General features: G+C 42.2%; 1 protein-coding gene across 5 annotated transcripts in view; it reads left to right on the top strand.

The window, feature by feature from the left end:
• The window catches only part of LOC143715923 (sialic acid-binding Ig-like lectin 14), a 98,585-nt gene that overhangs the window by 11,295 nt on the left and 60,819 nt on the right, over positions 1 to 26,471 (top strand). For 2 of the 5 annotated variants that reach the window (XM_077207823.1, XM_077207824.1), the window contains 7 exons: positions 1,338 to 1,370; positions 1,578 to 1,625; positions 7,669 to 7,695; positions 7,994 to 8,035; positions 8,323 to 8,391; positions 8,547 to 8,565; positions 8,750 to 9,545. In XM_077207823.1, the coding sequence (XP_077063938.1) occupies positions 1,338 to 1,370; positions 1,578 to 1,625; positions 7,669 to 7,695; positions 7,994 to 8,035; positions 8,323 to 8,391; positions 8,547 to 8,565; positions 8,750 to 8,812 (301 nt within the window). In that variant the 3' untranslated portion in view covers positions 8,813 to 9,545. Of the gene's footprint in view, positions 1 to 1,337; positions 1,371 to 1,577; positions 1,792 to 7,668; positions 7,696 to 7,993; positions 8,036 to 8,322; positions 8,392 to 8,546; positions 8,566 to 8,749; positions 9,546 to 26,471 lie in introns of those variants that run through there. The other 3 variants (XM_077207825.1, XM_077207826.1, XM_077207827.1) reach the window with 3 other exon arrangements.

The following is a 26,471-nucleotide window of genomic DNA, read 5'->3' as shown; positions in this document are numbered from 1 at the left end:
CACAGTTCAGAAATGAAATGCATGTAACTAGTATATTCGATACTTTCAATATTTTTTGTAACTTAAAATACAATGATTATTAGCTACATGCAAAGTGACCCTCATTTGGTTTTCAGCCTTTGAGAATAAGAAAAATTCAACAATGTGAACATAGTCACGTTGAGATCCCAATATCTATGGGACTGAACCATAGGGCCTTTAAAATTAAAATACCAAAAGAGAAATTTATTAAGAACCAGTATCTTAAATGATGTTAAGATAGCTTTAATACTTCTTGACATAAGTCGAGGGAATACAATTTGTTTGATAAAGGGAAACGTTATTCAACATTATTTGTTATTTTAAGTCATTCCTCTTTAGAATAATAGTCCATTCATTTTATGAAAAAAAGGTTGAACAAATTGCAACAGAAGCAAACTCAACTGCTTTTATATCCTCAATATTTCCTGAGTAAGGGGAAAAAAGCCCTGAAGAATCCCATTAGGGGAAAGTTTAGAAAAAGACCCAAATATAGCCCATTCATACACCTATTCATTATTTTTCTCACGTGAATAGGGTAAAAAATTTTACCTTTAGATATTATCATGAAAATTACTGAGTTGATTACTGACATCAAGACAAATAAAAAATGTATAACAAGTTTTTTGAAATTGTTTGTTAACATGGGCAAACGGTGCATAATCTAATAACGTATGTGCTAATTTGCATAAATACCCAAACAGATCTAAAAATTGGGTATAGCAGGTGAAAATGTCTTGTTGAATCTTGTTGACATAACAGTAAAAGACTAAATGTTAAGGTCTGACATCTGTGTGACCTTACTGAACTCATAGCAGGTAGGAAAGATTGCTGAAGTCAACAGATTCTACTAATATACTACCAATGTCCCTTTAAAAATAAAATAATGCTGCAATCTTTCTAAAGTAATTTCTACCCCCCATCAATTTGGCTCGAAATCTTGACTAAAAATCTAGTCCAGTATTTTGTAGAGGCAGGTGAAAATGTGAAAATTAACATTTTCACCTGCCTCTACAAAATACTGGACTACTCCGTATTAATATTTTGGCTTTCTTTTTCTTTTATGAAAAAAAAAAAAGAGAGGTTAAACTGTATGTCTGATCTGACTGGGTTGGAGAGGGGAAGTACATTGTGTTTAAAGATGCTTCCTGCTGATAAAAGCATACAGATTTGTTTCCAATCTATTAATACAGTTACTAATTATAATATTTTAAAATATAACAATAATAACCCATTAGTATAGAATGTAACTGAAATTAAAAAGTCATCATAATTGTTATACTAAAGATGATAATCTTAAGTTTTAAATGTTTTTTTAGAATATGGAGTCGTCTATCAAGAATGTCTCGCAGGTAATTAGTAAACTTTTTAATCTATTTTTAACATACATTGAATAATTCATCAACCTCCATCAGTTATGAATAAACTAAATCCTTGACTTTTTGTGTGTGTGTGTGTGTGTGTGTGTGTGTGTGTGTGTGTGTGTGTGTGTGTGTGTGTGTGTGTGTGTGTGTGTGTGTGTGTGTGTGTGTGTGTGTGTGTGTGTGTGTGTTTACCAGGTTTCGTTCAGGTGAAGGCAGCAGTGGTCCAGTTGGCAGAGAGCAGAGGCAAGTACACAACAGCTTCTAATGCGCTCTTCTGCAACAAACCAGGACAAAATAAATCCTCTAGTGGAAATCATCTACTGAATATGGGAATGGATCCATAATTTATACTATGACAATAAATATAAATTTTTACTGTATCTTCTCCTAGAACTTTAACTCTACAGCCTCCAAACTCAGGTCAGACCTTCAGACTGTTCTGACATGGGTTACTACTGTATATCTTTTCAAAATGACCCGTCATGAAAATGAAGATGAAAAATTAAGATTAAAAATCATAAAAAGCCCATAGACATTCATTGAAGGGGTCAACAATTTAATAGGCCTACAATAACTTATTTAAGCTTTATATGCTACATATCAATCACTAGCAAAGCCTAGCAACTAGCTCAGAACATGCTAGCAACATGCTACTTCATGCTAGCAATGTGCTAATTTTTGCTAGCAACATTCTGAATCCTGCCAACAACATGCTAATTAATTCTAGCAACATGCTAATGTATGCCAACAAAATGCTGATTCATGTTAACAAAATGTTATATAATGTTATCAATGCTAATTCATGCTAACAACACGTTGACACGTTTTGCACGTAGCAAAGTGTTAAATAATGCAAGCAATATGTTAAAACATGCTAGTGACATGTTAGTTAATGTTAGCAACATGTTAAAACATGTTAATTCATGCTAACAACATGCTAATTCACACTACCAACATGTTAATTCATGCTAGCAACATGTTATTTCATGTTAGCAACATGTGAAATCATGCAAGCAAAATGCCAATTCATGTTAACAACATGCTAATTCAGACTACAAACATGTTAATTAATGGGAGCAACATACTAATTAATGCTAGCAACATTCTAATTCATGCTAACAACCTGTTAAAAAATGGCAACAAAGCATGCCAATTCATGCTAACAATCTGTTAAAACATCTCTTTCTCTACTTCACTAAATTTAAGGCTTATAAAACTTTCAAATGGCTCTCAGTAGAGATCAGCACTGTCAAATAATTTGTCAAATATCCATTATGAATATTGACAAATATCGTGTATGGTAAGCAGTGGACCTTTTTTGCTATTGGTAAATAATGGCCCTAGTTACAGTAAGGGGAAGCTCCTAAAAAAACTCAGATCTAAAAACTCAGATCAGTTGTTTTAAATATTGTGATAATTGTGACAGAAAATCTAAGAACAATACACACACACACACACACACACACACACACACACACACACACACACACACACACACACACACACACACAATGGCGTAATGGTTTTTATACTTGACAAACTGTATTCTATCCCCTTACACTGCCCCTATCCCTAAACCTACCCATCACAGGAGACATTCTGCATTTTTACATTTTTAATAAAACACTGCTTAGTATGTTTTTAAAGCCATTTGAAATATGAGGACTCATGAAATGTCCTCATATACCCCTTTTCCACCAAAGCGTTTTGAGAGCCGGTTCGGAGCCGGTGCCTGCGCGCGAACCAGTTCTTTGTGTTTCGACAGCCAAAGAACCGGTTCTCGGCCAGGAAAACTGGTTCCAAAGCGGCACCAACTCTTTGCTGGACTAGAACCAGAGAACCGTTCTTTTACCACGTCATGCTTACGTCGGGGGCTGGGGGCGGGTTTAGATGTTTCCTAAACATCTTTTCTGACCGCAAAGCCAGGAGAAACATTTGCAGAAACACGATGTAGTCCGCCATTGTTATTGTTATGCTTGAAGTTGGCGCAAGCGTTTCTAGCTTTTTTTAAAAAAAATTTATTGAAAACATTATGTAAGCAAAGAAGAAAACAGTCACAAAATAGAACAAATAAACGGAGAGAAAAAAAAGACAAGACAGGTGTACATAACTAATCAGAAAAGATTACATATCAAAGGAAAAGATTAAAAGACTTACATATTTCAATTGTTTTTAAAGCCTTGGTTCACGAGTTAGAGATAATCCCAAAGTAATGTTGTACTTGCAAGCGTTTCTAGCTGAGACGTAAAGCGACGTACACAGTGACGTAACGACGTCGTTCGCTGGGCGCTCTAGAAGTGGAAAAACAAACAGGTTCTGAGGAGGTTCGCAAGTTGAACCAACTCCGAACCAACTTTGAACCAGCACCAGTTCCGAACCCGTTCTTTTTTGGTGGAAAATGGGTAATAAATCACGTTCAAGTTGTAATACCAGTGTAATACCCATGTCATTATACACATTAAATGTGTGTTTGTTTTTGTGATTTGTGTGGACACAAATTTTGTGTCCTCACAAATCACAAAAACAAACACACACACACACACACACACACACACACACACACACACACACACACACACACACACACACACACACACACACACACACACACACACACACACATACATATTTACAAAAAAGCATTAAACTCAGCATCTGTGTGATCTTACTGAACTCATAGCAGGTACGTTATATATATTCTTTAAGTATTTAATACACTTTTTACCCTAAAAAAAAACAAATTATTTCTATATTATAAAAAAAAGTTAGAAACCAGGCAAAGACTCAAATTGTATATGGTGCTTATGTGTTATTTTGGATCTGACTGGGGTAGAGAGGGGAAGTACAATGCGTTTAAAGATGTTTCCTGTTGATAAAAGCTCACAGTTATGTTGCCAATATTTAATAATCTAATAATACATTATATATTAATTAACATGTTAATTACATTTACATTTATTCATTTAGCTGACGCTTTTATCCAAAGCGACTTACAATTGCTATATTTCAGAGGTCGCACGCCTCTGGAGCAACTAGGGGTTAAGTGTCTTGCTCAGGGACACATTGGTGTCTCACAGTGGATTCGAACCCGGTTCTCTCACACCAAAAGCATGTGTCTTATCCACTGCGCCATCACCACCCAATTATTTTTATTGTTAATTATAATTATTGATATTATTATTATTTTTCTTCTGTTTAACTTGTTCAAAATAACCTATTTAACGCAATTATGCATTAAACATATTTATGCTAGCATGATCACAATCTCATTAATTCAAGTGCTTTTCAACCATTCAAGCACGATAAGATGCAAAAGATAACTCAATTCAGTACTGGTCTGTGATGCGGCTCTCTGTAAACAACATACATGGTTCTCAGTGCAAAAGTACAGATTTTAATTCTCTTTTGCGTATTATCGGACCTGAACCGACTACAACACGCAAAATGATGTCAAAATGCTAATTTTCTTAAATGTCTGTAAAGAGTTGGGAGAAAATCAGATTCGCTTCATGTCTTAAATTGACAGCAGCCTAATAAACAAGCTGATGTATGTCATCAATCCAACAAACAAAAAAAGGGAAAATCACACACTGCTCTTGACTGAATAATATGTTTAGCTTTAACCCTCTAGGCGCCACGGTTGAGTTTACTCGACAAGATCGCGCACTGAATAAAACGGCCGATTTTTTTCAAATTGGGTGTCAAATTTCGTTCGACCTCCCCTCCACTGGATGGCAGACATGTCATGCTTCACCCACGACTCAAAAAAAGTCATGTTTCTATACAAAATGTTCAGAGTTAGAGCGCATTGAATCAGTGCGATCAAAAGCGGAGCTAGTGTGCGAGTGAGCCATGTTATCAGAGCCTCTCCGCAATCGCGGCGACAGTATTGTGGTGGAGACTTTGTCTAATACAACTGGGTATGTTAGACGAGGTCGAAGTATTCATAGGACATTTAGGAGGCAACGTGGAGGCAGGGTGAGGATGCGCAATGACAATGACAATAGTCCGAGCTGTGCACACTCGTCGCGCGCGCGAAGCAGATCTGGCCGTGCTGCTCGTATCATCTCACTCATGATCTATGCCTTGCCGTGGCGAGTGAGCGTTTGAACTGAACAGGTCTTGTCTACTTGTGTTTGTATGTCATATGAATAATATATATGTGCCCCACACTGTAAAAAAAATCCCGTTGTTTTTACGGAATAAAACCGGCAGCTGTGGTTACCAGAACTTTACCGTCAAAAATACAGTATCAACGTTATTGGTTTTACAGACTCAATGTAAAATTTACAGTAATAAACCGTATTTCATAATCTGATTTAATGTTAATTTACCAACCCATTGAAGTATTAATATCTGTTTTGTACCATTGTAATACACTGACAACCAACAATCACCACAGCAGTGATGAGAGTCACGTGATAAATCAAAGCTTATCACAAGCAATCTTCCACAAGAAAGTTAATACTATTATATAGAAGCTGCACAGTGTGATTCGCACAAACATTAAACACCATCACGGTAACACACATGAAATTATAAAAATGCAATAAACATTAATTTAACAACATTAAATGTGACATAAAACCCTAATGTACATAACTGATTAGAAAAGAACTAAGAAAACTAAGAAGAAACATAGTTATTTCAATAAAAATACATAAAATGTGAAGTGTCACGCAGGGAATTGTGGGAATGTCAATTTACGGTTTTTCACTGTAAATTATACAATGAGTTGTTCTTTTTCACTTTCAAAAACTGTAAATTTAACGGTATTATACAGTAAAATTACATTAAATGTACCGTTAGATCTATCACAGTTATTTACCGTATATAGTAAGGAAACTTTCTGTTAACCAATTAACAGTTTTGCACTGTAGCATTTTTACAGTCTTTTACCGTTAAAATCACGATCATTTTTTACAGTGCATACATGGAATCAGAGTGCCTACTGTATTTAGTAAATGGAAAATCTCTACAGCAAAAGGCCAACCACTACATGCATTCGGCTTGTTTCTACCATTTATTAGTAATGATTTACAGTTTGTTTACTACTTACTATATACCTGAGCATTCAGTATTGTGCAATATAGCATACAGAAGGTGATGGACATTTTGGGGGGAAAGAAGTGCTGCATTTTATCATTTAAACGTGACTTTTCATGAAAAATCCAAGATTGCCGCCACCATATGACGTCATAATATGCAAATCAGATGGGAAAATGTAATCCCTACATAAACTTTGGGTCATCCTTAATATTTCTCTAATTTACAGAAAGTCTCTATCTTTTATCACTTTTAATATATAGACTTTTGAAATTAAGATGTCAAAATTGGACGTTTTAGGAAAAAACCTCTGGCACCTAAAGGGTTAATAATGATTAATCTGTATTTAATTTATACAGTAAAGACTATTTTACATGTGATTAGTTCATTAGTTAACATTAGTTAACTACCTTAGTAAACATGAACTAAGTAACAATACGTCTACATCATTTATTCATCTTTTTAATGTGTTAATCTAAGATTGTATTTGTTAACATTAGTTAATGCATTGTGAACTAATATGAACAAAAAACAGCTGTATTTGTATTAACTATCATTAACAAAGATTAATATACTGCAACAAATGTATTGCTCATTGTTAGTTCATGTTAGTTATACATTAACTAATTAACCTTATTGTAAATTAATACCTATTAGTTTATATTCAATTTCTGTATATTGATAATGTTGTTTTAATAAAATACACCATTAATTGCGTTTAACTTTGACTTGTTTGCAAGTTTGAGAAGTATTAGCACTTACATTTTGTCTAGATTCATGTCTAGAATCAATCAATTATTCTTGTAAATGTCACTGTATTATGAACACAGTATTAATGTTTGTAACTTTTTGGTGTCTAAATTGTAAGCAAAGCCATTTATACAGCACAGAAGATTGTTTTATCATTAAATTGTACAAATTCAAGCAGTAAGCTGTTGTGTGTTACTTATCTTTAGTTATTGAAAAAGTCCCCTTTACTGTTTTTTTTTTTTTTTACATTTATATTCAGCACTTTTGTTGAGGACGAATCTTCAGCATGACCATAATCAACTAACACAATGCTTATTTTTAATTTGAAAAGTTTCACTTCCGTTTTGCAGCTTGTATCAGTTAATGTCTACACTCTCTTTCTGCACATCTGTGGGTGGCATGTCAAACATTAATCTTGTAAATGAATATATGACAAGATAAAAATTTCTCATTTCCATTTTTCTGTTCCTTTTTTTTTTTTTTGATTTAGGAGGTCTATTTGGAGTAGATTTTCAAGGTATCCACACACTACCTCATCTTGCTTTTGTCCTTGCAAAAAATATAGGCTTTATTTGAGCCTGGTTTCTGCTTTTCTAGTAAAATAAAAAGCGTTTAATGAACAAATTGAATTAATGTTGTGCCATCAAAACATATTATGGTAGGCTACTAGTTATGTTAATTGAATTAGCTAGGGAACCATAGATCTAAAATGTGGATAAGAGCAATGAAGGCCAGCGTTTTCACACCTGGAAATTTTTAAGTAAACATCAAAATCCATTTTCTGCTGATCTAATATCTGTTTTTACATTTTAAAGGAGAGGCCAAGGGCATCAAATTGACATGAATTTGGACAAAAGGCAAGTATCTGCATGTTTAGTATGATTTTATCATCATCAAGGATTCTGATGCTCCTAAATGTTTTTGCAAATGTTTTTGTTCCGTAAAATAGTATATATTATGGTGATAGCAACACCAAAGTCATGGGTTAATTTTTCAGGGAAAGCATAAACTGATAATTCCCTTGTGTTGTGGAAAGTTACTTCAATATACCCAAGTATTTTTGTCATGAGCAACTTTTACAATAGGTCATTTATATAAAGCTATCTTTTACTTAAGTATGACGGAGGTTTTTGAATCTTAACAGGGCAAACAATGTATGTACAGTGTCAGGAAACAAGCCTTTCGACAAGCCTCGTATGCCATCACCAAAGAGGTACAGAGCATTTGAACTACATATAAGTCTCTGAATAGATTCATAACATAACATAAACATAGTTGTTTAAATCAGTTGTCAATAATTGGTTTGATTAATGCTTAAATCAATTTATTATTTATTTAAAATTATTTTTTTCACATGATTCACCGCAGTAAGGCCAAATGCTACTCTGTGAGTATATGATTTATTCTTATGTGAACACATGTTAACTTCTAAGTGTTTGATTTCTCGTCCTGTCGATCATACATATATTTTATCTCATAACTTTTGATTCATGCATGTGCATATCTGATATGTGTTATTGCCTGTCTAACCTGACTTCTATATCTCTGTTTTTAAAATCTTTCATGTCAAGGCTGATGCTTTTGATGATGATTACACCAACACGGCAGACCTCAACTTGTATGGAAATATCTGATGAAAATGCCATGCCAAAGGAACACAGTAGACTTCACATCAACATCTTCTGTCAGATATCCTGAGAGCAGGCAATCCTGTTACATATTAATAAAAAAAAACTGAGTGTTGAATTTAAGCCTGGCCTAATTGCCTAAACATGTTTGCATATAGGACCATATTACTGTATTTACGTACTTTGTTATGATGCTTACATCGTGTCTACACCGGACGCATCGCGCCACAAAAGCTGTCTACACTAGACATGATAAAGCAACCATTGCAAATCCATTTGTCCTTCCTATGAGAAGTATTGCAAGTGCTTTTAGTACGTCATAAACAGAACATAACTGATTATATTGAGTTTGATTGTCTTTTGTCACATCACATTGCGCCACTCGCATCCGATGTAGACATGGTGTAACTCTCCATTAAGAAAAAAGTTATATATAGGGTTCTGTTAGGCGCTTCATGATGTTCCCATCATAGGATAATTTTGTGGACTTAGTTTTAATTAATAAAATAAATTAAACAGCTCGTAAACATATTTATCACCATTGAAATAACCCATTAACCCTCTATTGCATGATATATGAAATAATAGAGAAAAAAAATATTTTATTACGAGTCATAGAGCACATTGAACAATTCAACACATAATTGACAAAAATTATAATAATAGGGGGTAGATCTAGGTATGTTACTTTGGCGCAACAACATGCAATAATGGGAATAAAAACAAAAAGTGCAGTCTATTTAATATATGTCTCTTTATTTCATAACAAAACACATTTTATGAAAGATCTTCAACATCAACTTCATTTAAAAAAAAAAACATTTGTGCTGAAAAAGTAATACTGTTAAATCCAGTACCATCTTAGTGGGGTTTGTTACCTAGAAGTAACAATGCGCAACAAAGGAGTATTATTTTTATGCATTCATTCTCATTGAGGCCTGACTCCTCTTTCTGCCATAGAATGTTGTTATGTTCATTGTCACTGAAAAAGATAATTACACAATTATTATATGTATCTGGAAATATTAGAGGCAGATTGAACATTTGGTGGTGCACACACACACACACACACACACACACACACACACACACACACACACACACACACACACACACACACACACACACACACACACACACACACACACACACACACACACACACACACACACACACACACACACATCTGAGCTTACAAAGCTACAAATTCTAGGCTATGCCTATGCATACTTATAGCTAAACTGTCATCATAAATATTTTTATTTTTATTAAGAATTAAAAAAAAAAAAAAAAAAAACAAGGCACATACTGACAATTACTTTAATAAGTCTTGGTATCCTTCCAACTGTGTGAAAATGTTATATTGCTCATAATATTGTATTGCTAACTAGCATGAAAACAGGGAATTCTCATTCCACTGTTGCATATTGTTGCTTTGAGGCAACATAGCTATTTTACACATTTACAAAATAAATATTCAATGAAAACATAATCAACAGAGTGAAATTAAGTCAGAACTTACCCAAAATTGTGAAAATATTTTTTATTTCATGGAAATCCTAAGGAAAATGTCACTTTTTCAAAGTTTTGTGGAGCTGAAAAAACATGGCTGCCGCATGTGTGCAGGTGAGGAAAAGACATTGAAAAGGGGGTTGGACAAGTCAATTGATCAAATACAAACATTCTATTGGCTTTTCATACTTCCTCCAGATTAAAATAAGCTTTTTTTTTGGTGTATGATTTTGTAAGCCCTCACAATTGCGAGATATAAAGTCAGAATTGTGAGATATAAAGTCGCTATTGCGTGTTATAAAGTCAGAGTTGCGAGATAGGCTATAACGTTGCAATTGCGTGTTATAAAGTCAGAATTGTGAGATATAAAGTCACAATTGCGAGATATAACGTTGCAATTGCGTGTTATAAAGTCAGAATTGCGTGACATAAATTCGCAATTGCGTGTTATAAAGTCAGAATTGTGAGATATAAACTCGCAATTGCGAGTTATAAAGTCCAATTCTATGGAGGAAAAAAGACGGACTTTTTATCTCACAATTCTGACTTTATAACACGCAATTGCGACTTTATATCACATATTTCTGACTTTATATCACGCAATTGCGACTTTATATCTCACAATTCTGACTTTATAACACGCAATTGCGACTTTATATCTCGCAATTCTGACTTTATATCACGCAATTCTGACTTTATATCTCACAATTCTGATTTTATATCTCGCAATTCTGACTTTATATCACGCAATTCTGACTTTATATCGCGCAATTCTGAGAAATAAAGTGAGAATTGCGAAATGTAAACTCGCAATTGTGTGAAAAAAAGTCAGAATTGTGAGATAAAAAGTCGAAATTATTATTATTATTTATTTATTTAGTGGCGGAAACAAGCTTCCAAAGTTGACCCCCATTGACTCTGTTTTAGTAACAATCAGTTTTTGTAAATAACATCTTGATGTTTAATTTGTACCAAATAGTTTATAAAAAGGTTTAATAAAGTGCACTGCAATTTATACACGGTTACACTTTGGCATCTGTATTTCTGTATTCCTGCTCTGTTTGGGCGGGTGGTTTTAGAATATAATTATCAGCATCAAGAACATAATATCTTAAATGCTGAATGTTTCATGGTTCAAATGATTTACCTGCTATTTAAAACCACAATGATTTACAAACATGTCCCTAACTCACAAATAAACCACCAATATCTAATGTCATGTTGGGGCCAATGTACAGTCAAACCAAAATTGATTTAGACACCTTCAACATTTCTCACATTATCACAGTTTATATTATTTCCTATAGTTTAGAAAATGGTAATAAAATATGACAATTATTACAGTTATTAAATCAGTTGATATTTCACTGGTTTTGGCCATCTTTCTGTTGGACTGTCTTACAAATGAATTAGGTTGAATAGCTGTCAGCTGTTAAATTTAAGTACACAATTAGATAATACCAATTTAGGTCAACCAATAACCAAGCAATGCTTAATTTTGTTCAATCTGTGGTATAAAATGTTCACATTAGCAATTAAAGAAAAAACACTTGTGTCTGAAACATTTTTGGTCCCACATTTTTATAAATTTAACTGGTAGTCCACTGTATGATATGAGGCGCCACGTAGGATTTAAATAAAACTTTGCTTATCAATACATTTATAACACACGTGCATATACACCTATAAATTACTCGCATATACATGTATACTATTGGATGTTCAAAATACATATATGAAATACACGTGCACACTAATATGAAATCCATACAAATACATATTATGTTAGTAATGAATGCATATACACATATACATTAAAGTAACACAATTGATTAATATTTTGTCACAACTTAATTTAATTGTGTTCAATCAACCTAATATATTTAAACCTGAAGTTTGTTCCTGAAGTTGAAACCAGATATGTTTCTTCGCTGAGGAGCCAAGACTGAGCTCAGGCGATCCCCGCGGTACAGCGGAAAGTGGCAGGCAGACGTAACGTCTCCGTTCCCTACTCAGGGAACGAGGGTTACATACGTAACCGTAGACGTTCCCTTTCGTTGTCACTCCGAGCATATCCCAAGCTTAGGGGAAGTATGCAATTAATGCCAGCCCGGAGGGGGGGGGGGGACTTAGAGAATACACATATGACCCGAAGGAAGCATATGGAAAACACTGGGGTGTCCAGCCGCAGGTGGAATATTTCAACCCCAGGGGTGGCAAGGTGGCTTGCCAAGGGAAAGACACACGCTCAGAGAGGCTTACAGTGGAAATACACATGTGGGGGTCGCTCAGAGGAGGGACCATGCACACGGGAGGCACCTAGCCGACGCGCAGGCAATAGACACTGGCGCCGACGTCAGGAGTGCTGGAGGAGCTCAGGGCTTTCGGAAAAGCTCACCTGAGGAAAATATCGCACGTATCCAGTCCGTGGAGTGGAATGGCGAGCAAGCGAAGACACCTGAGCGGGTCCGGTACTAGCTGGTTGAAGCAAGTACACGAGAGGACACAGGCTCCACTCGGAGATTATAGAATCTGGCGAATGTGTTAGGTGTCGCCCAGCCTGCAGCTCTGCAGATGTCTGTTAGCGAGGCGCCATGCACTAGAGCCCAAGAGGACGCCACACTCCGGGTGGAGTGGGCAGTCACACCAAGGGGGCACGGTCGACCCTGCTGCTGGTAAGCCAAAGCAATGGTGTCCACTATCCAGTGAGACAACCTTTGCTTGGAGAGAGCCTTTCCCTTTAGCTTCCCACCATAACAGACAAAGAGCTGGTCTGAGGTCCTGAAACACTGCGTTCTGTCTACATAGGCGCGGAGAGCGCGTACTGGACAGAGCAGTGCCAAGGCTGGGTCTGCCTCCTCCGAGGGCAGCGCTTGCAGGTTCACCACCTGGTCCCGAAAGGGAGTGGTAGGAACCTTGGGCACGTATCCAGGCTGGGGTCTCAGGATCACGTGAGAGGAAGCCGGCCCAAATTCCAGGCACGCTTCGTCAACGGAGAATGCGTGCAGGTCCCCAACCCTCTTGATGGAGGCCAGTGCAACCAGGAGCGCTGTCTTCATAGACAGGAACTTAAGCTCGACTGATTGCAGGGGCTCAAAGGGAGCACTCTTCAGGGCAGTTAGAACCACTGAGAGGTCCCAAGAGGGAACGAGAGGAGGACGAGGAGGATTTAGTCTCCTCGCTCCTCTCAGGAACCTGATGACCAGGTCGTGCTTCCCCACCGACTTACCTTCGATGAGGTCATGATGTGCGGCAATGGCGGCAACATAGACCTTCAGGGTGGAGGGAGACAGCCTTCGCTCCAGCCCCTGTTGAAGGAAGGAAAGCACAACACTGATCGAGCATCTCCGGGGGTCTTCTCGGTGAGAAGAGCACCAGTTGACGAAGAGGTTCCACTTCAACGCATAGACGTGTCTCGTGGACGACGCTCTAGCGGAAGTGATGGTAGCCACCACCGCTGGTGGTAGGGTACTCAAACCTGCCTCGTCCCATCCAGGAGCCACACGTGGAGGTTCCAAAGATCGGGACGAGGGTGCCATAGGGTGCCCCGTCCCTGAGAAAGAAGGTACTTCCTCAGAGGGATCGGCCAGGGAGGTGCTGTCGCGAGGAGTACTAGTTCGGGGAACCAGGTCCGGTTGCCAGTAAGGGGCAACCAGAATGACCTGCTCCTCGTCCTCCCTGACCTTGCGCAAAGTGTGCGCAAGAAGGCTCACTGGGGGAAACGCATACTTGCGGCCCTGCGGCCAGCTGTGCGCCAGAGCATCCGTGCCGAGCGTGCCCTCGGTCAGGGAATAGAACTGGGCGCAATGGGTCGAGTCGTGAGAGGCAAACAGATCTATCTGCGCGTCCCCGAACTGGTCCCAAATCAGCTGAACCGACTGGGGATGGAGTCGCCATTCTCCAGGGAGGGGCTGAAGCCGTGAGAGCTCGTCGGCTGCATAGTTCAGCGCTCCGGGAATGAAGATGGCTCGAAGCGACCTCAGATGCTTCTGACTCCATAGGAGGAGGTGGCGAGCGAGTTGTGACATACGGCGGGAGCGTAGACCACCTTGATGGTTGATGTACGCCACAGTGGCGGTATTGTCTGAACGGACTAGTACGTGTTGACCCCTGAGCAACGCCCGGAAGCGGTGCAGGGCAAGGCGTACTGCCAAAAACTCGAGGCAATTGACATGCCACAGCCGCTGGGGTCCTGTCCAGGAGCCCGCAGCAGCATGTCCATTGCACATGGCGCCCCAGCCCGTGGTGGAGGCATCTGTTGAGACAACAACATGCCGGGAAGCTCGTGCCAGGGGGACACCGGCCCTGAGAAAACCGAGGTTCGCCCACGGGGTGAAGAACTGACGGCAGGTCGGAGTAACTGGTACTCGGAACGTGCCGTGTTGCCCTGCCCACCTCGGGACTCGGTCGCGAAGCCAAAGCTGAAGCGGTCTCATATGAAGCAATCCGAGCGGCGTGACCGCGGCTGCAGATGCCATATGCCCCAGGAGCCTCTGAAAAAGTTTCAGTGGAACCGCACTCTTGCCCTCGAATTGTCTTAGGCAAGTCAGCAGTGACTGCGCGCGCTCGCTCGTAAGCTGCGCGGACATGGCGACCGAGTCGATGTCCATACCGAGAGAAGAGATCCTCTGCACGGGGCAAAGTTTGCTCTTCTCCCAGTTGACCCGAAGGCCCAGACGGGCTAGGTGCCGAAGCACTAGGTCCCTGTGTTCGCAAACCTGATCTCGAGAGTGAGCTAGGATCAGCCAGTCGTCGATATAACTCAGGATGCGAACCCCTTGTTCTCGAAGGGGAACAAGGGCCGCCTCGACGACCTTCATGAAGATGCGAGGAGACAGGGCTAGCCCGAAAGGGAGAACCGCGTACTGGTATGCCTGCCCCTCGAAAGCAAACCGGAGGAACGGTCTGTGTCGAGGAAGAATGGAGACATGAAAGTAGGCGTCCTTCAGGTCGATCGCTGCAAACCAATCCTGGGGCCGTATGCATTCGAAAACGCGTTTGGCGGTGAGCATCTTGAACGGCATCCGGTGAAGGGAGCGGTACAGCACGCGCAAGTCCAGGATTGGCCGTAACCCACCGGTCTTCTTGGGGACAATGAAGTAGGGGCTGTAGAAGCCGGACCTCATCTCGGCTGGAGGGACAGTCTCGATTGCACCCTTCGCCAGCAGGGTGGCAATCTCTGCTCTCATGATAGGGGCATTGCCACCAACCAAAGTGGAGCGGACTCCCCTGAAGCGGGGAGGAGACCGTGCGAACTGAATCGCATAGCCGAGCCTGACGGTACGCACGATCCAGTGGGACAGACGGGGAAGCTCTAGCCAGGCTCCCAGGAACTGAACCAACGGGATCATGCGAGCCACAGGCGTCCCCCCGGAGGGGCAGCGAAGCGGAGTAACTGGCCCAGATGTGGACGGCATAGCGGCCCGGAGAGGGGGCACAGTTAGCAACCGCGCCCTGGCAGAGGGGGCCAGGGGAGGACCAGGCTGGTCGTCCCGCGGGGGCCTGCTCTGCCAGGGGTCTGGCGACAGAGGGGGACAGCGGCGAAGCGGTCCGTGGATGGCACGCCATGTCAACCACCTCTGGGACAGAGGGGGACGAGGAGAGCACGGCTTGTGGGCGGCGCTCTGTGACGTCCGAGAACTCTGTGCTCAGAGACGGGAGAATCAGCTCTTTGGAGAATAAGGATTCTTCCCCGGCCCTCCCCGGGGAAAGGAGTGGTCCTGCTACCAACTCCTGGAAAGAACTGAGTCCCATCTCTGAGGAGCCCAACTCAAGAGCGCCGCTTAACCCGGCGTGTAGCGGGGTGCGGGGCTGGAGAGGACTGTGGCGTCCGACCGCGGCCTCCAGAGCCGACCCGGGTGAACGGGCGGGGTGGGAGCCGCGGGGGGGCGCCCTCGGCAGTGGGCAGACCGATGGATCTGAGCGGACGGCGGGGCCGTCGGGACAGAATCAACCTCAGTCTGCTCCATCGCCGAGGTGCCCGTCTCACGAGCGCCGTTTAACCCGGCGTGTAGCGGGGGGCGGGGCTGGAGAGGGCTGTGGCGTCCGCCCGCGGCCCCCAGAGCCGGCCCGTGAACGGGCGGGGTGGGAGCCGCTGGAGGGCGCCTTCGGCGGTGGGCAGACGAGGGATCTGAGCGGACGGCGGGGCCGTCGGGACAGAATCAACCTCACTCTGCTCATGGGCGGCTGAGAGCCGTTGGGCAAGCCCTCAACCGCACCGCCGAAGAGGCCGACCTGGGATATGGGAATGTCGGACAGACGGGTCCGCGCGTCATCCCGCACATCAGACAGGTTCAGCCACAGACTGGTGAGCATCACCTGACCCAGGGAGCGTACGGCCACTTTCGTCGCTCAGAGAGCAAGGTCAGTGGCGGCGCGCAGCTCAGTGAAGAGCCCTGGGTCAGTCCCGCCCTCGTGCAGGTCCATGAGCATCTGGGTCAGGTGGACCAGCAGAATGACCATGGCATGCAGTGAGGCGGCTGCCAGTCCCGTGGCGCTATAGGATCTCGCCACAAGCGTAGACGAAAAACTACAGGCCACGGGCGGGTGCTTAGGATTGCGCCGAGAAGAAGCACTCTGAGGACACATTGCATCGCAACAGAGCGTTCAGCCGGGGGAACCCCAGTGTACCCATGGGCAGCGGCCCCATCGAGGGGAGGAAAGGCGGATGAGATCAGCGAGCGGTCCCGAGAAGACAAGGGGGTCTTCTTGGACTTCGAGATCTCATCATGCACGTCCGGGAAGAGAGGTATTGGGGTTTGCCGTGGACGAGGGTCGGCGGCCTTACCCAAAACTCATCGTCCCAGGAAAGCATGGTCGTCATCTCCGGATCAGACTCAGGCACAGCCGTATGCACACCGGAAGGTGGCAGCTGTGACGAGCCCTCACTTCCAGAAGACTCAAACCCACCTAGTGATGCTGCAACAGACATGGCATCTTCCTCTGTAGCTTTAACTGAAACACGCGGGCCACCAGAGGGTAGACTCGCGGGAATCAGCAGTTCACTAGCGGGCACCGTCATTGAAGAGGGGGGCTGGGGACGCGGACACATAGTCGGCGCCTAGATCCAGACCGTAACCCTCAGGTCACCCTGGCCACCAGCCGAAGATCGGGGGGTGGATGAGGGGACTCTCACTCTTGCGAGTTCACCGAGTCTCGACCTATATATGACGCGATGATCACGTTCCTAGCGAGAACATGAGTCACCCACGAGCGCTGTTCAAGCATGATCAAAGCCCAAACACACTAGACAGCGCTCGTGCCCATCAGAGTCCGATACCAGTCCGTTGCAACCAGAAATGCACGGGCGAGCCGTCTTTAAAAAGACGTGCCACGTGTAAGCTCTTTTAGTGAGAGAAAACTCAAGTGTTGAAGCACCCGGGGAGAAACGCACCGACTGGCAGACCACTGCAACAGATCAGCAGGAAGCACGCTCTCGCCGTAGATCGCCGTGACACCAACACTCGAGGTACTCGTTTGTAAAGCTGACAATTCAGAGATGGCTTGTGGAGAGAAGAATACACTTGGCTCCGAAGCGAAAACATATCTGCTTGCTGCCGGCTTCCTCCTTTTATACCCACGAGGTGGGGCGGAGTTACGCCATGCAAATTCCGCAGACCCATGGCATTTCTTTGCCATTGGCTCGTTTTGTAATACTCGAAGTTGATAGGCTTTCTAAGCGAAACCCCATTCGTCGTCATCCGACGTAACTCGGAGTGACAACGAAAGGGAACTGGAGAGTCAAATTAGCTAAAATTGTAATTTTGGTGATTTTAAGCAGGAAAAAAATAAATCTAGTTAACTTGACAAAACTTAATCTAGTAGGAATGACAATTATTTTAGTAGTCTTGACTAAATTAATTTAAGTTCATACAGCAAGATTACACCAAATCATTTCAAACAAATTAGATTTTGTTGGAAAAAATGTAATTCAATTTTGTGTGTTACGTTCCCCTAACCGTCTAGAGGTCGGGAAGAGAGGTAACAAAGGAAAGAAACAAAAAGGCGAGAACACACTTCAATCCTCTGCATACACTTGAGCATAAAGCAACATCACAGACAGGCATTAAAACTTGGGGTTTTGGTGATTTCAGAATACTTTTAGGACACTTTTTCCTTTATTTGCATCTAAAGGTTATGTCAAGTTTATCTAGAAAAGACAAGATGCCAAGTGTTACCTCAGTAACTTGAAGTAACTACAGCTCGAATTGTATCAAGTTATATTGTAGGGTGTAGACTAGTCTCTGTTGGCTAAGACTGCCTACAATTTTTTCACTTTGTAAGACTGTGTACAACTGCAATAAAACAGCCTTATTTGGAAGAAAATGTAAAAACCAGTATGTTAAAATAACATATATATATATATAATAAATGTAACAAGAATTAAGGCTTCATAATTTCCATTTAGCCCACATTATTCTGGGTGCTCAATACTCCACTGATTTCTGATGTTAATCTATTGGACAGAATATGTTCTTGCCTTTATTTTTTTGTGCACAACAAAAAGTTATGTTTGTTTTTACTTAAGGGCAAACCCAGGAACATGATGGGACCTCTGCTGCTTAAATTGCTTTTACAAGGTATATGATGCTTTCCTTCTCTTCGTTTAGTTAGTGACGTCTGTCTTGAGCATTTACAAATACAGCAATTTGTGCTGTATTAGTGTTTAAATATTTTTTACATATTGGATGAGTTGCAGTTGAACAATTTTAAATATTGCAGTGTAGGTGCAGGCCATAATACATACAATTACATTTGGAAATATGCAAGGTTGTTTCGGAATTCCCAAAGTATATAAAATGTCAATTTAAATATTTGTAAACCCAGCCAAATTGCACAATGAAAGTCCACTTAATCTTTTTACACACACACACACACACACACACACACACACACACACACACACACACACACACACACACACACACACACACACACACACACACACACACACACACATATATATATATATATATATATATATATATATACACAAATAGTGATAATGTAATCTACACATACCAAATAAATCAATAATTTGATACAAAATATTGATTTAAAAATGAGTTTGATTTAAAAACGATTGTATTGCTCCAGACCATAGACTGTAAAAAAATACAGACCATAGACTGTTCACTTCCATTGGCGAGAAGTGAAGCCGTCAATGTCCCGATATGAGGCTGACATCTTGGGACTTGAGTCTGCGCAGTTGCGATTTCGAGACCAGACATGCGCAGTAGTGCGCAGGAAGTAAAGCCGCGAAATCAACGTCCCGCCCGCGATATTTTTTTTTTCACAGGATGGTAGGGGAAGACTCATGAATATTCATTAGGGAACTCATGCCTGATTGGTCTTAACCCCAGTGACTGGTAGGTTTAGGGGCGGGGTTAGGGGTAGGTCATCAGACCCCCAGTGACGGGTAGGTTTAGGGGCGGGGTTAGGGGGTAGGTCATCAGACCAATCAGGCATGAGTTCCCTAATGAATAGTCTTCCCCTACCATCCTGTGAAAAAAAAAATTGCGTCCCTCCCTCACTCTCGCTGAATCAATCACTAGCACACGCCTCTGCTGCAGAACAACACATTATGTCGGTGTGAAATAATTAATTATAGAAATTTAGATATTCACATTTTGACATTTAAGGATATTTCTAATAAATGGCGTCATCTCTATGAGGTGACGTGTCAGCTTCATCATTGCCTTGCCCATGCGCCGGAATGGGCAGCTGAGCCTTATAAAGTGGAGCTCAAAGTTAAAATTAAATGTTAAAATAATTAACAGCTTGTTTCATTACATATATATTAGAATGAATCCGAATTTCTTTGTTAATTCAACGGAAATGTATGACACACTCAAAGGCAGTCTCTTGCCGCCACCTAGTGGCCTAACTGTGTAACTGGACTGAGTGACAGCCTGTCTATAACACGCAGAGACAAGCAATGACGATACTGGTGAAATATCAGCAGAAAGCCTCTCGTTTGGTGAGATTAAAGGATCGTAACTAACTGTTATATAACAATGATCTAACAAGCTTGTGTCAGGTATGTTCTGTTATACTATGTGGACCCTTATTTTGACACTGTATCTTCTGTTTACTCCACTTTCTTTTGTTTCGGTTTCATTACTGAACATGTACTAGTCTTCGTGCCTGCTGACAACAGTGTAACACTTTTATTTAGCAATAAATAAATAAATAAAGATAATAAATAAAGATAATACCGCATATCCTTTTTTACAGTCTATGCGCATATCACGCTGATGAGTCACTCAAAATTACCTCATTCCTTCACCACGACAGCCCTACTTGTTTCTTATTAGCTATTGTGACAGTACTGACGTAATCACAATCTTGCTCATCCCGATAAATATCAAACATGTTTGATATTATCGGGTCGAGCCCGATTTGTGTGAGAGCAGATCGGGAGGTGAAAGAATCGATCTGTGAACGCCTCACATGACCAGATAATCTGCGCCGAACATCGGAACCGATCGAGGTCCTCGACAAGATATTTTCTCCGATTCTCGGGAGGGGGAAATCGGTCGTAAATCGGCCTAAAACTCCTGTAGTTTGAGCCAGGCATTACTAAAAACAAACTTATTTTAAAAACAAACACTTGAAATTACATCAGCGTGATGAAAACTACAGTAAATGACAGAGACTATCTTTGGAAAAAAGATATGTGCAGTGTAATTTAATTGTTTAGTTGGTCTCACATCCCATTGAAGAACGCGGGGAGGCGGGGTTTATGAGCTATACTAGGACCATTCACCGGGGGGCGATCGAGACGTTTTGGCTTCACTTCAGGTCTTGTGCGGCAGGCCCTCTCCAGACTGAGTGAACAGAAGTGTGTCCATGGCAACGCTCTGTTTTTCATGGCAACTGTGTTTTATTCTTAGCAGCGGTCTATATATATATATATATATATATATATATATATACATGAATATCAGTCACATGACCTCTTACGTCATCCACTCTTTTTCCAGTTGACTGCCGCCATCTTGAGTACCTGCCGGGTACTGTCTACAATACTGACGGCATTAGCTAGGAAGCAGATTTTCTCTGTTTGTTTCACTTTATACATAACCAACTTTGTTTATGTAAACCCTGTGTGTATTTGACAGTATTCGCGCAATAAGACTAGAAAAATAACTTCGTTCAGTAACCTGTCGCTGTTGTTAGACAGGCTTAGTGCGCGTGCACTTCGGGTGTACGTGCTCAGAAAAGCCCTCGTTAGAACCGCGCATCAACACGTGAATGACTTGTTAGCACATGCAAATAATGAACTTATGTGAACTGCATTGTCCCGTTCCTTTGCGTTAACATTTGATGTGAATATACGTAACGTTGTAGCCTATGCTGAGACGGAGGCGCCAGAACTGATAGAATGCACGATACTATTACATTTCTTCAAAAGCAGATGGTGGATATATTTTAATCCACGATCATAAATCGTGATATCGCACAGCCCTAAACTAGCGTAAGCTCATTATCATTTACATCCACTCACCACAGACAACATGAACACTGCACAGAGAGTTTGCACACACAAACCACTGCTATAAAATAAAAGCAAGCAGCTGCGTGCATGGTTGGGCATGATATGATTGAAGGATTTTGACTGAATGCGTGCAAAGTGCGCTCCCTTAACCCTGTTTTATGCTTCTGCATCGAATCGACGGCGTACCCCCGCAGACCGCTCTGCGTCGCCGCGAACCCCTCCGCCGTAGCTCAACGTGCACCTCCAAAAAATTGTAACTACGCGTTGAGGCGACGCAGACCACAAGGGCTGTGATTGGTCAGATGCACCGCGATACAACTCAACCTGACGCAGAACCATAAAACGGCCACGACGCCGTAGGAGTGACGGCGTACCTACGCCGTGGAGTTGACGCAGAAGCATAATGAGGCCTTTAATAATTCCTAAAAAGCTGACATCAGTTAATCGCGATCTCACATCTCTGTTAATATCAATTAAGCTGACTGCACAATGAATCTTTCATAATATATACACTTTGTTTGTTACAATTAGAGGATTTGTCAGCATACAGAGCTTTGAACAAAAAGTCAGTTTTGAGCATAGAGGTTTTGAGCAGTGAGGAGAGTCTATCTTAAATGCTTCTGATTGGCCTTTGCGTTGAAGAAATCAACATGTATGTCTGTTTTTGGCTACATCGCTCAACGCTGCAAACGTGTTTTAAAAGGAAACTCTGGCCTCTAAATCGTTTCTATTTTGTTTTAGTTCTTGTTGCTTTTCTGCAAAAATGTATTAGTTTTTATATGTTTTATTCATAGATATTTCTAGTTTGCGGGAGTCCCGCGAATCGTTTTATTCTCCCTGCAACGCGCACACACACAGAGAGTGCATTGCCGCTCGCACTCGCCATCAAATCTAGTCCCGCGCCGCACTCTTTTGCATTGGGAGTGCACATCTCCAGATCAAGGGCCCGGCCCGAGGATAGTGACGGGAAATATCGGCCCGCAAGTTCGGGCTCGGCCAGAGAATAAGCTCTACTTCCTTTGCGACTGACGTATCGATCTTGCCGAATCAGGTACTCAAGATGGCGGAAGACAAATTTTAGAATTGAGTGACGTCAGTGAGGAGACGTTGGTGACATCATCTGATATTCATGTATATATATATATATATATATTACATGGCTTGGTTGAATTCTAATGTAGAATGCAGTCTAATATTTCTTGATAACAGACCGCTGCTAAGTAACAGAGTAACATGGACACAGTTCTGTTCACTCTGGGGCAATACAATCGTTTTTAAATCAATATTTTGTCTCAAATTACTGATTTATTTTGTAGGTAGCCATGTAATAAGCGGAATAATGTAGAGATAATGTAGGTCGTTGTTAGCGAATACAACCCCTTCAGATTGATTCAAGACAGCTCCACTTCGCGTCGGGGTCCTGATCAGCCTGTCGGTGTTGTATTCGCTATAACAACCGCCTCGCTCTACATTATCCCTTATATATATATAAGGGATAATGTAGAGCGAGGCAGTTGTTATAGCGAATACAACACCGACAGGCTGATATATATGTAGGCTATGTGTGTGTGTGTCTACATAAACCACAAACAATCCCATATGTAAACACTAATTCATGCATTGAATACAGCAGAAACTCCTGCAAAATCAACATATTTTAAAATTTTAAACACTCATGACAAACATCACTACCTGCACTTGACAGCAATTAGCTGCTGCCTGGCAATTTTGGTATACAAATTGAAAGCCTCTTACAGGGATGTCAAGCTAAAAGCAAAACAAGCATTTTGAAATGCGCCTATTTTATATAATCAGGAAGGGGTTTACGTGGATGAGTTTTGCCTTACCTGTGGGCCCCGTGATATTATGCACAATTCACCCCAATGGGCACTGTCTAAATGTCATGGGCGATTTTTAAATTAATTAATTAATTAATTCATTCATTCATTCAATAATGTATTCTTTGCTATCTGAAAGATGGTATCCAGTCCTCACAAATTAGTGGAAAAGTCATGGAAATGTTTTTGTCAGAAAGTGTGGGAATGTTCTTTACAGGTTTATATTCATTAGTTCCCTTTCAAGGGAACTCGAGCTGCGTTGAGACGCGGTGGGAACGCTCTGCGTGATTGCGTCGTGAAGCACGTGTATAATCAGTCCAATGGAAGAGCGAGACGTCATAGGCGGTGACGTCATAGACCAGGAAGCTATAAAGCACACCAGAAAACAGACCGCGACAGCTTCTGTTGCCTTCAGCAAGCGATCTGTGTATTCTGTCCTTGTCATATTTATTGTTGTCTGTCAAGTTGCAATATATATATATATATTATGGCAAAAGAGAGCAAGCAGCTTTTGTGTTGTTCCCTGCCCACGTTATATCACGGGTGGGGACACACACATCAGCTTTTTGTTACTATTTGGGAGTGGAGCATGCCACAGTCAGTTCTCGAGGGGGCTGACTGTGAGCATTGCGAGAAACTGTCCGTGAGGACGCTCCGCTCCCGCCGGGCGTTCTTCGAGGAGGACGGTTCGGTTCGCGCTCCCCGCGCGGGTCCCGCTGTTGCCGATGCACGGCGGCGACTCGCATTTTGGGGTTCGCAAACGGATCTGACAGCGGGGGTTGGGACGGGCTCTGCCCTATCTCAGCTTTCACCTGCCAGATCCAGTGCTGGCGATTTCCAGTTCCGAGGAATTGGTATCGTTAGTGTTTTGTTTAGAAAAAGAAAACAAAACAAATAAAGATATTAAGAAAAGGCAGATGTTTGAGTTTTCAATAAATGAATAAATAAGTCAGCTCATAACTCTGTTGAATAAAGAGGAGCTTTAAAAGGAGGTTTATCTAGTGTTGTTGCTAGTTAAATATTTTCTGGCCAGCTGAACTTTATGAGAGTGAAAATAAGGAGTTTATTAGATGAAATAAATCTAAAAACCGAAAAACTCTGTATCTCAGCCTCCTCGTCGGGGACTGCCGTTTTTCCCTATCTCCACACCACACTGAGGTGTCAAGATCGTGGAATAAGTCGGTTTCTATTTTATGTGTTTAATGCCCTACGTCTAACTATAGTAATGCTATGGGTATTAAGTATCATAGTATGACAGTGCCTCGGGTTAAAGAGACGCTTGCTAGCTTTCTCTCTCCCGAGTCGGTGTCATAATTTTTAACCCCGACGTTACCCACCAGCCATCTAAATAAAAAATTTTTTAGGCAACGCTGGTGGGTAAATTATAAAGACATGGATGAATGTGAGGTTGTCAGCACTGACGCTATTCGAGAATTGCGTCGTGCAAAAACAGATAAACTATACTGGGGAGGGACGGTTTCGAGAAATCTTTTCTCCTCTGCGTCCTCTGGGTGGCGACTCTCTGAGGAGGGTCGCACACGGCCAGTTCGGTTGTTTTCCTGCTGGTGGCCACGGACTGATATATATATACGTTTTTCTGATTTAAAAGTAAAGAAAAATAAGATAAAATTATGTCTGTTCTTCTGGATGCTCCGCTTTCAAGAAACTAAGAATAAACCGTTCAGCGGCGTTCCAGAGGTTTCTTCCTCACCAATCTATGTTCCTGAGACTGCTGGGCGGAGCAGTCTCAGTCTACTAAGCTCCTCGCAGCACAGCGAGCATCGCCATTTGGGCTCCTCCACAATCAAAGGGGACTTGGGTGGCGGTAGCAGTCTAGCCAGTTAGAGATATGCAAGATCTGAGGACTATTTTATCTCTAAAAAAGCTTGGACAATAGGAAGCCCTGATGCCGAGGCTATCAGGCTTCTAAAGGGTGGTCCCCTCCGGGGTAGGGATGGTTTTTGAGAAAATCGTTTCTCCTCGGCGCCCTCTGGGGTGCGACTCTCTGAGGAGGGTCGCAGCGCTGCCAGTTCGGTTTTCCTGCCGGTTCGCCGTTCAGGACACCAAGGTGTCAGTGTCCCCAAACGATCCTCCGAGGGGGGTCGTAGAGCAGTCAGTTCGGTTTCCCTGCCGGTTCGCCGTTTCAGGGTGCCGAGGTGCCTGCTTTTTCCAATGATCCTCCGAGGAGGGTCATTGGAACTAAGTTATTTAAAGGGAGGCAATATCTGAGGACTGTCATCTCTAATAAAGCTTCTGAGGGCTCCTCCGGGGGAGGGACGGTTTTGAGAAATCGTTTCTCCTCGGCGCCCTCTGGGGTGCGACTCTCTGAGGAGGGTCGCAGCGCTGCCAGTTCGGTTGTTCCCTGCCGGTTCGCCGTTCAGGGCACCGAGGTGTCAGCGTCCCCATACGATCCTCCGAGGAGGGTCGTAGAACGGTCAGTTCGGTTGTTCCCTGCCGGTTCGCCGCTTCAGGGCACCGTACTGACTGTTCAACCAAATCCAGAGGCCAGTCTTGAGAGACTGGTTCCCCTAGTAGAATTTCTGGCAGCGTGGAAACTACTGCCACATATTTCTCGGTGGGTCCTGCACACTATAGAAAAGGGTTCAGAATTCGGTTCTTGTCCGCCCAGATTTCTAGGGGTCCTCCCCACTGTGGTGGACCCCGAGCAGGCTTTGGTTATGGAGCAGGAAGTACTGACACTTCTGCAAAAGGAGCTGTAGAAGGGGTTCCTCCTCCCGGCAGACAGTCAGGGTTTTACTGCCATTACTTCATTGTTCCGAAAGAGGATGAGGGGTTGCGTCCTACTCTAGACCTG

The sequence above is a fragment of the Siphateles boraxobius genome, unplaced genomic scaffold (genome assembly GCF_051911475.1).
Source record: "Siphateles boraxobius isolate OS27281-9 unplaced genomic scaffold, OSU_SipBor_1 6, whole genome shotgun sequence".
NCBI classification, from domain to species: domain Eukaryota; kingdom Metazoa; phylum Chordata; class Actinopteri; order Cypriniformes; family Leuciscidae; genus Siphateles; species Siphateles boraxobius.
This window is presented reverse-complemented; position numbering and strand designations above follow the sequence as displayed.